This window comes from Lepisosteus oculatus, chromosome 4 (genome assembly GCF_040954835.1).
Source record: "Lepisosteus oculatus isolate fLepOcu1 chromosome 4, fLepOcu1.hap2, whole genome shotgun sequence".
Taxonomy (NCBI): Eukaryota; Metazoa; Chordata; class Actinopteri; order Semionotiformes; family Lepisosteidae; genus Lepisosteus; species Lepisosteus oculatus.
This window is the reverse complement of record NC_090699.1, coordinates 17,872,450-17,887,031: the sequence shown is the minus strand read 5'-3', so window position 1 is coordinate 17,887,031 and position 14,582 is coordinate 17,872,450. Positions and strand designations below refer to the sequence as shown.

The following is a 14,582-nucleotide window of genomic DNA, read 5'->3' as shown; positions in this document are numbered from 1 at the left end:
CTTTGAGGCTGAAGTTTCTAAAGCGCTTTCAAAAGTCTTATGGGCTAGATAATGTAGTTAGTCAGCTCTGAGCAGAATGAGCCTTATATACTAGCCCAGGTCACCTTTTAATGTACAAAAATCTTTGATGGCTCTGCCGTATAAAGGACGATAAACATCTGCAGGCCTTTCTGGTGTTAAAGAGTACTCTGCAGAAGACATCAACATCGGAGTACCAGGCTGCTGTTGCCACGGCAACACTTCAGCTTTCTGGCAGGTGAGGTAGCACGTACTAACTAGATAGTGAATTAGGAAACAGCCTATGTTTAAACACGCAGAACATCAGTTAGGAGGTTAATCTCGGTTACGTTTTAATGATTCCTAATCGCCTCAGTCAGGTACTGAAAAGAGGTGACATTTACACAAACTCGGCAAGAAGGCTAAAAGGATCAGATACAGGACCAGAAACAGTCCCTGACATGTCATAACCGTGACACACAGTACGGTCTCAAGCGGCTTGGGGTGTCCTTGCTCTCCACACTACAAAACAGATTTACAAATTAGCTACAGGGAAAACGCAGCAGTCACAGAGGAAGGTTTTAATTTGCCGGTTTTGCTACTTTGTACCGTTGTAACTGATCTGAACAGCATTCAAATGGTGTGCGGCCACACTGGCAGATCGCTCGGAGAAACAACACTAATGTGCAATTGGTAATGACCGGTGTGATTTAGTTCGCTACGTCCCACAATACTGTAAGCGAACCTTTCCGCTCCGCTGAAGCGAACACAAGCTCGAAATCCACTTCAAACCGAGATCTTATGTTCGGCTCAGGGGGAAAATTACCACCGGTGATCAATGCGTGGCGCAGTACATAACAAGAACAGACGTTTTCTCATTTCCTCAGGTTTCATTACCTTCGCACTGTCCATTAGCTTATCACTCCCTACAGTTTCTCCGAGGCTTAACGAGGAGAGCCGAGCGATTACATTACAATTACTTCAGCCCGGTCAGATGACCGGGGCAGCTGAACCCGAGCAGCGCTCAGGTATAATTCTCTCAGGTTAGTACTGGTTAGCCAGCAGAGGGCTGCAGGCCTAATTAAATATTAAAGCAATCTTTCACGTCTGTTTTTTTCTTTTTAACCTGAAGATAAAATTACTGTACATGCCACCCAATTAATACCCTGTTCACGCAGCCAGCCTCAAAAGGTTGCAGAAATATCAACACTCACAGAGCGCCTGGAGTGAAATGTACACAACACAGCGAGGAGCGAGGTCACTGCTTACTTTAGCAGCATGTCAATATTTTCAATACATTTGAACAAATCAGGAGTCGGATGCAGGGAGATTTAAATTGAAAGGAGCAGAGTAGGGGAGCTCAAGAATCCCCCCCCCATCTTAAGCTCTTAATCACACATCATATTTACTTTGATAGATCACACAATAATCACGTTAAATTGGATTCCCAATCGAGAGGTAATTAGCTTTTAAACCGAAAGGCTGTCATATCCATCCTGCCGCTCCGCAGCGCTGATCTTAGAAATAACTGTGGATGGAATATTCAGCTTGAAAGACGGCCAGGGAAAACAAACGGGCATCGATTCACAGGGCTCCGAACATGGTGTGTAAACAAGGAGGGAAAAAAAAAAAGAAAATCAAGCCCCGAGACAGAGTTTGAGATTACAGTGTCCTCCCCTGCCTTCCAGGTCTCCAGGAACCTCTCGTTCCGGGTTTAATCGGCAGACTGGCGCGGAGCTCTCCCCCTCCAGGCTACCCCGCCTGAAGAAGTTCTCGCTGAGGGCACGAGGCTAGCCCAAGAGTCAAAGGGACGAGACGTTCCTTGGCTGCTTTGTATAAATGCATTTTTACACAAAAATTCATATTCTGTATTCTCGGCGCTTGCAGATGAGAACGGCATGTGTTCAGCAATAATATTATTTATGGTACCTGAAAGTTTCAGGTTGTTGCACAAAGCTTAGGTATGCATAGACGTGATCTGATAACCGGAATCAATTTCACGTCGTTAAACTCTGTTTATTTTTATCATCTCAGTTTTATATAATATATTGCCAGACCTGCTTTCCCTTAGAAGAAGGTGACTAACAAAATTTAAGGAAACCTTTTAAAACCCATTTGTTTGTTTTTTTTTTTAGTTTGAGAATTTTTTTTTTCTCCCCCCCACTATTTCCTAGTTAGGACTACACATTCTTAAAGTGTCGCACAGGAATTTGTGTCATTGCTATAGCAGGAAACAGCACAAATTTGTACACATCTCAGTTTCTTAAGCAGGACAGCCACAACTGGGATCACATATTAAAAAAATCTTTGGGTTTCATTTAATGGGACAATCCCTAGAACTGAACATTTCAGATATCACTGCCAAGTTGATTTGCTAATTTACTGCACTACACTTAGCCCTTGTGAATGAGCAGACTTGACTTTTGTCAGGTTGTTACCGAAATGACTCCCCATAGGAAACTGCAGGGATCAATTATCAGGACAACCCTTAATCAAACTCGTAGGAAAATTTCCTGGCAACACATCCCCTAGCTCAGCTCAAGATCAGATTACACAGGGAATCAGCTGGAGCAAAACAGAAATGCTTAACCAAGATCAAGAACATACAAGCTGGTAAACACGGAGACCATCTGACCCATCGAGATTGTTTGGTAGTGATGGACAGATTGATCCCAGGACCTCACCCAAGCCCTCAGTTTTGACAACATGGCTGAAAAGCTTGTTCCAGACCTCCACAACCCTTTGTGTAGAGACCTGGCTCCATGTTCTCAGTTCTCAAGACTTGATTCAGTTCCTGTCCCATGCAGAGCAAGCATCACACGACAGAATCCTGTCTACTCGAGAGCCACTTCAGCGTCATGGAAGACTTATACTCTAAAATAGTAAGCTGCCTTCCAATTATACCAGCTGGACATTGATAAAGTAATCACGCTGCCTGTTGTGACGTTCCAAGACATGTTCCACTTGTTTCAAGTCGGCACTCTAATGCCTGGGGAGGGGGAGATGGGACTGTACACTCCATTCCTTATTCCAGGCAGATGCTGCTCTGCAGCGCGATGGAACGGAATTTGTGTGCATTGAAGGAAAACCCATCAAGACAAGTTACATAAATCTCCCAGCAGTAAGACAGCTCCTGCCATTTTTCACCAGAGTGCCGATTCAGGACACGCATCCTTATTGTTGACAAGATGGCGTGGTCCATCACACGGAGAACAGCTGTGATCGGGAGCGAGGGCTTTCAGATTCTTTTGGAGTCTCGCAATGCTCCCGATCAGGTACTTTGGGAATAATCCCGATCAAGCAGAACCATTCCGTTTCGTCTGGCTATGCAAAATTCTCCATTCTGACCAACTCAAGCTCTGTCCAAGATCTACACTCATTAGCTGTAGTGACACCGATGTACTAGAACGCAAGTTACAGCACTCTTATTAATTTGCCTGCAATTATGTGTGCCAATTTCTGCCTTTACAGCAAGCAGTGCTACTTACTATCTGCCTAATTGTGGTTTCATTCACATTAGCTACAGAGCAGGAGCTCATTATTGTACAATGTTCAAATACACAAGAAGCACTTCAGCAGCCAGGAAAGTGGACTGCTACTGTACACTGGATTGTGCTTTCTTCAGAGCAGCCCTTCAGACCCATGTTTCAACGAAGTAGAACAGAGCGACTTTCATTCGCCTTCAAGGCCACAGTGTGCTATCCAGTACAGAAGGAAGAGCAAGTGCCTTAGACAACAAGTGTGTAGCTGGTGTTGCCTTCATGAAGTGGAGGCTAATATTTCAAGACCCAATACCTCAGAAAGGACCTTAACTCTCGCAGTGGAAATTCACCTTTTCCCAGCTGACTGACTACTGCAAGAAGCCTGAGACACTGTAGGTTTACATTCCCTTTCAATTGTTATTGAAAACCCTTTATTATGAAATTTAGGGGACTCTACTATTTTAATATTTTAACACATTTATCTTAAGTGTTGAAAAATACTGTCTTTCAGTATTGTCGTATTTGTCATTAGAATGGCAAAAGATAAAAGATTCTACATTGTTCTTTTTAAGAAAAAAAAATGGCTTAAGTGTAGAGTTTTCTCCCCAAATCCCTCCTATGAATTAACCCCCAAGGAAACGCAATAAAAAGCTCAGGAGCAGCTGCAGACTGACCAGTCCACACCACACAATAAGTAACAAAAGGCTCTTTTAACGCACCGAGATAATCAGCACACATCTACCCACCAAGAGCTTTCTGAACCATCTGCAAGACGGCAGACCCTTCTGATTGTGAAACCACTGGCACCATGCTATCATGTCCTCATGTCAATGAAATTTATCTCCTAGCAACAGTCAAGCTCCATGCCTGGAAACCAAAGGCTTGCATTCAGCGAACAATTCAAAGACAAGGGAATGTCCTGGGCTCCGGACTAGATTACCAAATGGCTTCCATTGTGAAATGTCAACTGCGCAGGGGGAAAAAAAAACAACAAGCACCGACAAGACCAACGTAAACCGCCGCAAAGATGCTCCTTAAAAATCAGAACTGGCACAAAGCGCACAGCCAAGTATGGCCTCGCCTTGCTGATCTGGGAGCAGGGAGGTCTTGGCGTGTGGATTACAGTTCAGGGCACGGCGCTGCCACAGGACTCCTGCTGCCGAAACCGCCGCAGGGTACGGTGTGGTACTGCGTGGCGCCCATCGGCAAAACCGGGCCTTCTTCCTAACTACGAAGGCAACAAAACAATCACACTTTTGGACGGGTACAAAGCTCGCCATTTGCGTTTCCTAAACTTGTGCTGAACCTGTGTTCGGTGGCAAGACGCAGGGCTAACCGCAGGGGAGCAAAGAGGTGTGGATCGCTGCACCAGTAGATCAGGCTCTGTAATGGCCAGTCTGCGTCCTGACATAGGGTGACGCACACCTTCGCAGTACTCCCGAGCGCCAGCTCCGCACAATGTTGCCTTTGCGCTAGCGGTCGTGGCTGGGGCTCGGACACCAGACCTCGGCGCGCGCGAGCAAGCTCGGGGCGATCCCAGGGCTAGCGACAGAGCCCCCGGCGACCCCCCCCTCGGCACAGGGGCTGCAGCTCCCACCTCACGCTGCCCCTATCCTTGCACATCGCCCTCTCCCGGCGACGCCGCTCCGGCAAACCTGGAACTCGCCCAACGCACACTGCTTTCCCAAAACACTGCCACGGCAAGAGCCGTGAAGAGGTCGCTCTTACTCTGTGGCGACAACGCCACACGGTAAACTGGAGAGGAACAGAGAGAGCCCACCTACAGGCTCTTCCCTTAATTCGGCTGTTGTTGCAGACGATGTGACAGCTGAACGGGTCCCTCAGCCCAAGGTCTAACATCGCCAGCATTACTGACACAGGAAATATTCCAGCAAACAGAACAGGGGGCTCTCCTCGCGCCCATCAGCTGAAACGGCAGCCAGCGCAGGAGTCCAGCAACTGCAGAAATACCTTGGAAGTGGAAACCAGTGAACTATTCAATTCACTGGCCCAAGTCATCTCTCCGTTATGAAGTTCTTCCAGAGGTAATGCCAAAAAAAAAACCCGAAAAGGCAGTTGTTTTCTGTCAGCATGGAAGGTAAACTGTTTTGCCGGCTCACAAAGACACCTATCGGGGGGGACGTCTGCCAGGAGAGACGTGAATCCGGACTGGCTATGGGTCAGGCAGACTTCCTCACTGTTCTTTCACACAGGTGTAGGCCAACAACCAGAGCAGAGCCGAAGCAGTGTTCAATTCACAGCACGTGGTGATACACGTCACCGGGACTAGCATTATAAAGGCAGCGAAGGACTCGCGTTTAAGGTCCATTAACCTGCATTTTTATGGACCCTCCACTCCAGCAGAGCACAGAGGTGAACTGTACTGCCCGTCGCCAGCCAGAAGCTGTCAGAGAGAACCCCACAGGCAGGGCAGGGTCAGTCCCCACGCAGAGCGAGGTCTGCTGCCCGCGCTGTACCTGCAGACAGGCCTGAGCCCAGCACTCGGACACGTCCCTGCTCCGAGAGCGATGACAGCGTTCTCACACTGCATTATAAACCCCCCACCAGGTTCCTTATGTGTGTATATATATATATCTATATCAGTCAGTTCCAACCAATTTATTGCACAGCACAGTGTGGCTGAATTACTGAAACAGGAGCCTAGGAGTTTGCACAGGTGAGAAATTTGCTGAATCCGCGGATTGTGTTACTAACTACAGTATAATTCTATACCGTGGTGCTCTCTTGCTCAATAATTAGACACAATTACAACAAAGCTGTAGCCACGAGAGCCCGTCTGCTCATCACGGTGCTGCAGAGTGAATCAGAAGCAATTTCAGAGTCACGTTTTAAACCGCTAGGATACCACCCTGATCCAAACAAACAAACAAACACAAAACGCAGTCCTACACAAGAAGAAAAGGAAGAAATATGGTGCCGAAAAAAAAAAAGAGCCATTTCAATTCAGGTCTGGCTTTTTGCCCCTTGAAAGCACATCTTCAGTCACTCTATAAGGAGCTGCTCAGGTACAGTACCAGAAGACGCAAAGGTTATTGACAGCCTACTACATTCGCACACCTCCTTCTTTCACACCAGTCATGAAGAACGAAACCCAAATGGTGCCAGAGCACAGTTCTTAGCTCAACACCGCAGGCTTGAGCCACACAAGATCGCCCTCATTGGTTGCAGAAACTCTCCGAAAACCCACCCTCCAGTGAATACAGCGGGATAGAACACTCCATAAGGTACTATATTAAAAAAAAGCACAGCATATGACCTCCTGTAGATCAGAATTCACTTAAAAGCTTTATTTTAGAATTACGGGGGAAAAAAGCATTTTGACATTTTGATATAATTGACAGGGCAATGCATTCAATACCTGGAATGAGAGTAACCAAAAAAATTCCCACTCTACTGAATAATTGCAAAGTCCTTAAAAGCACTTCTGCCAAAAGCTTCCAAAATTGCTTGCCATGAAGAACCTCACATTACACACCAAAGAATAATTTTTAGAAATGTATGGCTAGAGTTTTTACCCACAGTTAATAACAGAAAGAAAAAGGTTCTTTTAATGTGGTAATTAGGGAAGTCTGATCCTGCACTGCAATTGATCTCAGGGAACCAGAAAATGTTCCCACCAGCTCTAGCAAACATGAGAAGTGACACTGATGGTTTGAGAACTTGACAAGATGGTAATCACTGTCTTCTAGTTCCAAGAACAGGCTGGACATCGTGGCCTGAAAACATTCCACTCAGCTGATGTTCCACACGCAAAGACAAGGCTGCAAGACTACTATTAAGGTGCAGAAATAAGTTCTGTCTCTGGAGATCAGTATGATCCACAGAACGCCATTCTGTCCAGAGATTCTGCCAGTTATAATTCAGCAGGTCCTGAAGAGTGAGCTAAAGCAGAGACCCAGTGGCTGCAGACCCACGACTGAAACCCTGCCTGCACCGACATCTCACACTCCACCCAGAGAACTGACACACCACAACGGCTACGGGTCCAGGCAGCCCTCCACAATGACTCCAAAGAACATCCCCAACAACGTAATGCACTATCAGGAAGTTGTGGTCAACAAAACCCACTTGGAGCGGAATAGTTTTTAAGTAACCCCCCCCTCACCATGCGAAACGCATGACACTTCAGAAAACCACCCACAATCATTCACGAATAACACAATACCACCTGGCTCAAACGCAATGACAATAACACGACAACACCGATCAGTCAATGGGGCTGTTGTCTTCCCACCCCTCAAACAGAAAAGAGTGCCCATCTAATGTCTCTATTAATTACCACTTATTCATGTGACACTTTCATCCCATGTGACTTACATTTTCATCCAGTTCCACAGCTGGGTATTTCAATGGAGCTGTATGGGTGGAGTACCTGGCTCAAGGGTACAACGGCAGGGTCTCCCCTGGGGTTTGAACCCACAACCTTCCACTAACAGGCCCACGGCCCCGATCGCCGCTGTGCCACAACTGTTGCCCCCTTCCGGCCTCTACGCCACCAGCCGCTGCCCGCGAAGAGGCAAGAGCGAAACCCCGCCAGTGCCGCAGAGCCCTACCTGGTCTCTCTCGTGTGGGAGGAGGGTCACGGGCGGGAGACACGCTATGGAAGAACTGGCGTATCTCGGGGGCCCCTTTCCTTCCGCTCCCCCGTAGTTCATCCTGTACAGCGGCCCGTCCTTCAGCAGCCGCCCGTTGTTGACGGCCCGCTTGGCCGCCAAGCGGAAGCGCTGCTGGAACACGGGGTGGCCGACGACGCCGGCCAGGTCGGCCTGGCTCCGCAGGTACCTCTCGATGTTCTTCAGAGACGAGCCGCCGGGATCGTCCAGACCTTCGATGGCCCTCTTCAGGATCCTATTCCAGTCGACATGGCGGAGGTCGCCGGAGGGGTCGACGGATCCCTTCGGAGGGGGAGGGGGGGTCGGAGGGGGCGGGGTCGGGGGAGGAGGAGGCGGAGGAGGAGGAGGGGGGGCAGGGGGGAGATGGGAAGGCGGGGGAACGGGAGTAGCTCCAGATTTGACCGCGGAAATCCGGCCCGGGTTGTCCGGGTCCTTGTAAGACGTGCAACCCTTGTTTGTGACCTTGAGGATGGAGCCATCGTGGACGCTTAATTCCAACTGCTCGAGAACAGTCTGCTTGTCGAGCCCGTGCGTGGCGGCCACGGCATGGCAAATCCTCTCTTCGGACGGCCTCTGCTTCTGCCTCTTAACCTTCTGTATCGCCTCGAGAATCCACTCTGTGTACAGAGGGTTGGCCAGTTTCACCATGGTTGAAGAATTTGTTTCAGAACAGAGCGATCCATAGAGATTTCCCGTTATTCTTGAAACGCGTTAAATGCATCCATAGCTCCAAAGGGACTTTGGAATGAAATGTGGCGGTGCAGCACGTGGCATCATGACTGTAAATCCTTGGAACAGCAGGGAAGTGAACAGCCGAGCACGGTTCATCTGAAGACAAATCCTTAATGGTTTGGGCTCGGAAAACTCGACGGAAACCTACGAAAAGAAGTCAGAAGAGAAAGCAGATTACTACAGCAAGAATGAATTAACAGGCTTGCTTCCTAAAAGCGGTTCAGTAATCCGTTGGGATTCGATTTTGAAATAAAAAACAGGACGGGTTTAACTTCAGGTTGCGACTCAAAGAACTAAAGCGGAGAGCAGATGTGGACTGATACACGACACTGCATGACTACTGTATCTACTTAAGAGTTTCCATCAGTCACAAAACAAAACAACTGGGATAATTCAGGTGTGCCCACTTATCATCAGCACAGGAAAGAGCTGCAGCTACCGTCACAGTGTATTGTTGGCAGTGAACTGAAAATGAGACATGAACAGAAAGCACCAACCCCAAGACCTTGCTTTAAACACTCATGTTCGGTTTTTAAACAGACTGAAAGGTATTTCATCCTTATCCTGCGTATTTCCACGGGAAATCCTATACCTGGGGAAAATCTCGATTCTAACCTCAGCCGTCTCCGTTGCTCAGCCTCGGAAAGATCTTTATCATAGAGCAAAAAATAAACCCGCCTGGTTACTTCCCTTCGCGTTCAAGGAACCTGAACAGCTGACGCTGCAGAACACCCTCAGCGTTCGTCTCCTGACATTCGCCAAGTGGAGCCCTCTGGTCCGCAAACCTGCCATGAGCACATCTGCACTTGTCACCCGTGGAAAAGGGCAAGGCCCCGCTTCCTGCCACTCTCCCGGAGCATCCCAACAAAACCTCTGGCACAGGCCAGAGCCAGTAACACATCAAGACCCCCTGATGCACAGACAAACGTCCTGGCTCTACACCACTGCAGACCATATCTGAATGGGCAGAAAGCAAAGAGATAATATCATAACCCGTCTACAGCATGAAAGAACGGATCACATCAAAAAGGCCAGAAAACAAGCATCGCTAATACCTGCTACAAATGTTTGACAGCAACGACTTCACGCCAAGATTAAGTCTTCTAATCCCTGGAACAGACAAGCGTCTCGCATACTGCGATTTTCTGAGAGACAAACGGCTTTACTTATTAATGTGTGTAGAAATTTTCATCTCAAAAGATCTCAAACTGCTTTATGTCCACCCATTGTGTCCACACACAGCAGCCCCACCACGTAGCGGATCAGGGGGAGGAGACAGGAAACTGCACCACCAGCGGAATTAAGAGGAGCCTGAAGGAGGGCAGACTGTACAAGCCCAGAGTGGAACTGAGCCAGAACTCCTCAGGTAGATACTGATGGGATCTTTAATGACCCAGAAGTCAGGATCTGGGTTTACAATTCATCTGAAGGACAGTACCTCCAAACTGGAGGAATGGTTTATAAATCGTGGTCCAAATGAAAGAGCGCCACCTACTGGTCTACAATCACCACTTGTAGGAGCAAGCTGTTTTCCTTAAGAGGTCTCCCAGCCCTGTTCTGACCAGGCCCACCCCTCTTTTACATCTGAGACATGACTAGGGCGGGCGGGCTACAAGGTGGTCATCCAGCTGAGAAAGTGCCGTTACTGGTACCGAGATCTCTCACCAGCAACTCCACTCCAAGAACACCTCTGAGGATAGAGAGATATGCGTACTTGTAAATCACCCCCGATTCTGTGGACATTCTTTTGCAAAAGCATCATGAGATGCAGAAAGAAATGAGGAAATGGATGTCAGTCACAGGTCACTTGTTGAATAAAAATAATACAGACAAAACCTAAAGCCTATCAGGTGACTTTCAATAGGCAGGGGCTCCAATAGTTTTTTTTTTCCCCCTACACCAAAACAAATAATGCTCAGTTAACAGGACATAAACATTAGATTTACATACGTCACACATAGCTACTATTATTTCAGTCAACTGTCACCTTTAAGGATTCTGAGCCCGGCTACCTGCGGCGTCACCTCAACAGGCTCTCCTGCAGTCCTGTGGGGCCCGCCCATTGCCGAAAAAAACCCTGCAGTGACCTCCTGGGGGCCAGCTGACACACAGAGATGGACAGATCGCTCCACCAGTAACCGCGCTGAAGATCAGGGGCAAAAACGAAGCTGAAACTGGGCACACGCAGTGCAGTACAGTACGGCCAAAAGACCACTTGGACAGCACTCAGGCAGGTTCTTCTTGTGGTGCTGGAGTGAGATTGATCTGGATCGGGAGGAGGGGGTAAGAGACAGATGGATCGAGTCTGACCAGGAGGACTGGAGCTGGAGACGGATTTGGAGAAGTGGCGGTAAACCATCAGTCAGGGTTTGTCTGAGACTTTAAGCTAGAGATCTGGGACTGCATACACATATTTTGTCTCAACTCTTATATCAGAAACACTAGGGATTTGTCAACAAAAGCCAAATCTCTAGTGTCCCAACTAGTGTCACAGCTCCCGTAGGTCAGAATGGAGGTCAGCAAGTTCAGAAGAACAGAAAGTACCTGACTACAACAGGAAACAAAAGGGGAGGGGTATTTTAAAACGCCCAAACAACCACATTATTTACTAACGTTTAATAAGCAACTTTTCCGCTCTAAAAAGTAGCCGGGCAGCAGACATCCCAGTACACCAGAGTGAAATAAAAAAAAAACGTGAACATCTAATAGTCAAACGGACACAAAAGCCCTCCATCAATAAAAACATATCGATATCAAAACCACACGTGCACGTAAGGAGTGTTTTTTTCTCTCTCCATCTGCTACAGGCCTGCGGGGCGAGCAGTGCGCCGAGCAGCCAGCAGGTGACCCGCAGTGTGCAGATTCTCTCGGGCTCCTCTACCTGCTACAACCCCCAGATCACACTGCGGCTGCAGGGCAGGCGAGCACTGCAAGAAGCGGACACGCATCCCGCAAACTCCGTCCCCCCCGCCTCCGCTGCGTGTCCCTCTTCCGCTGTCACGGTCCGCTCGCGCACTCCCACGGGCGACCGTGGCCGCGACTCCAAACTCTGCGCGACCGTGGAGGGGGGGAGAGGGAGGGGGGGAGCCCATTCTAACAAGCGCACACACATCGGGATGAAAATAAAAATTAAACAACATTTAACGTGAGAAAGCACTCCAGGTGTGAATCTCATCCCTCTCACACCAGGCGCTCGCGTGTTTAATCGCCTCTCCTTAAACTTGAGACGCGCCCGAAGTTCACTAAAGAAACACTCGCTAACCACCCACCGAGGAGGGGGGGGGGGGGACATCGTCGCTCGGAGTAAAAACCTGTCACTGTTCTGGTTTCAAGTTTAAAGGTGCATCACCAATGTTCTGGGTTACCTCGCACGAAACACACTGTGCGTCCGCTTCCGACGGGTGATCAAGGATAATTTATGACGGCGAGTTAATGCTGCAATTAACGTGCGCGCTGCAATGAATGAAAGGCAAACCACAAACCTGGACTTCTAACAGCTGAGTGGCTGTAGGGCTGCCTGCGCCGCTGCCTGCTGGTGTTACCTAAACAGACGCCATTTTGTTACAATGTTGTAGTTTACATGAATCCGACATGACACTGATTACAGCCCAATGGAGTCTCATTAAGCCTTACCTACACGCTGATGCGCCCTCCCCAGCAACTTTAATATTGGTCCAGAAACACCAAGCCCGATTTCTGGTTTGATAAGCGTCTTGTCAGTCATCCGCCTAAGGCCTGCCCTTCGGCCAACTCGTCTACGCGACTGGTGGGCACAGCTGCCAATCATTCCTCGGCGTCCCTCCTCTTAAGGTAATCGGTAAATTACGCTGCATGCCACTCGCACATCCCCCGGTGCGGTTTCCCAGGGATTACAAAAAATTAAATTAAAGCACGACTCAATACGGGATTTAGCCAAAGGATTTATTAATCGAGTCATCGACTAAGATAAAAAATGACAGCAAAGAGTTCACACAAGCTGAAAAAATGCCCCGTGACTTGGCAAGCAGAGACTCAACCCTCGCCAGCCCACCTTTACAAAGGCTCCATCTCGAATCGATTGGCTACTGTCGAAAGTGAATTGGAACATTTTAGATTTTAATTGGTTGACGGTTATATCCATCATTTATTTGCTAAAGTACCACATAATCGCCTATGCCGAAGTTTGTCGGGCTGTAATGTTTATATCCTTAGCGGAGCTTTGCAATACGAGAACGTTTGCTTCGCTGCTTTAATTGCAGTAACACCATCTTTGCGCTGGGCTACACGATGCTCTCGATTTTTTGGTGAAACCTTTTTTTCCATGCATTTCACCACCCGTGCAAATAATTTAAACAAATGTAAAATGCATGCACGGAATTCATTCTCGTTATTTTGCATCGCCTCTTTCCCCCAAAAAATTAACACATGCGCTTAATATTTATCTTTTACCTGACGATAAATAAATCACCAACTCGACATTTCTTGACAAATACTGATTTTCGAGGACATAAAATCAACCAGGTCATATGGAAGTCTAAGCGTCTATGTATAAAATCTGGAAATTTCCATCGCAACACTTAAAAGATGCATTCTTATGTCGCCCAGACCATTTTCTCCAGTAACACGCCTCTTTACCACTGTAAAATTTCTGCGCGGTTTTCAAGTTAAACGTGAAATGATTCCACGATGATGCTGCTGCTGCTCCACGCTCAATCTTTGCAATATAACCAGACCGAGAACGAGAAGAAGAACGAACGAAACCGGGGAAAGAGGAAAAAAAAATGCCTGCTAACGCTAATGCGAACATTTGTTGGTAGTTACCTTTTTTAAGTTTGCTCGGGGTTCTCCTCTCTTCTCCCCATAAATGCGGTAATTAAACGATGAAGGAGAAATAAATAAAAACCGGGAATTCCAAAGGCGTTCTTTTATTTAATAAATGGACGCACGCGACAGCTCGCGCTGAGGCAGAAGGACCTGATAACAACTAATTGAAAGGTTAATCTGCATAGCAGTCTGTGACAAAGTAGTACCCTCCCCTTTCTTCACTCTGCCTCTAATGCACTTTGGAAAAGGAGAGTTAAAGTCGTGTTCCTCTGTCGGTGTACACTTAAAACTGCGACCAGGGGAAATTAATCTCCCTCCCCTCTTCGGGAAGGGGGGGCATAAAGACCACCTTTATTAATAACATCGTTAGAGGGGAGAGAGAGAGAAGTATTTTATTGATTAGATTGGAGGAAGCCGCGTATTTCACAAAATGCCAGGACATCACAGGACTTTTGTCATTGCAATAAGAATAGTTTTGACAGACATGAATTGTGTTTAAATCCCTGCGTGTCTGTCTGTAAACCACACCAGATCCAAGGGAATAATGCAACAAAGATATGAAAATACTGCATACTAAATTATGGAATGGAGTGCAAGTATGTTTCGCGACTTTAAGGGTAAAACAGATGGATTTTTTTTCCCTGGTGAAAACAAAAACATGATTTGTGAGGCTAACAGGGAATGACATGTGGTTGTAGTCCTTCAGAAGAAAGTTAAAATTACGTAATTCCTTAAAACTACGACACATTGATGGCATTAAAAAAACTCTTCGTCTTGCTGTAAGATCGAACTTTTTGGACAGGGGTCAGAGCGAAGTAAAAACCTTATGTGAGAAACGTTTTTGAGCTACAAATGTGCACCTAACATACAACTAATAATTTTAGAATCCTACCCACGATAATTGTGCCACAAAACTATTCCTTACCCACATCAC

The 14,582-nt window shown here is 47.4% G+C and overlaps 1 protein-coding gene across 3 annotated transcripts in view; it reads right to left on the bottom strand.

The window, feature by feature from the left end:
* Positions 1-13,883, bottom strand: part of kat6b (K(lysine) acetyltransferase 6B) — a 42,943-nt gene extending 29,060 nt beyond the window's left edge. Inside the window, exons 1-2 of one of the 3 annotated variants that reach the window (XM_069188876.1) lie at positions 13,646-13,883; positions 8,054-8,989 (exon numbers count right to left, since the gene is read on the bottom strand). In XM_069188876.1, the coding sequence (XP_069044977.1) occupies positions 8,054-8,761 (708 nt within the window). In that variant the 5' untranslated portion in view covers positions 8,762-8,989; positions 13,646-13,883. Of the gene's footprint in view, positions 1-8,053; positions 8,990-12,327; positions 12,462-13,645 lie in introns of those variants that run through there. The other 2 variants (XM_069188878.1, XM_069188877.1) reach the window with 2 other exon arrangements.
* Positions 13,884-14,582: the final 699 nt, after the last annotated feature.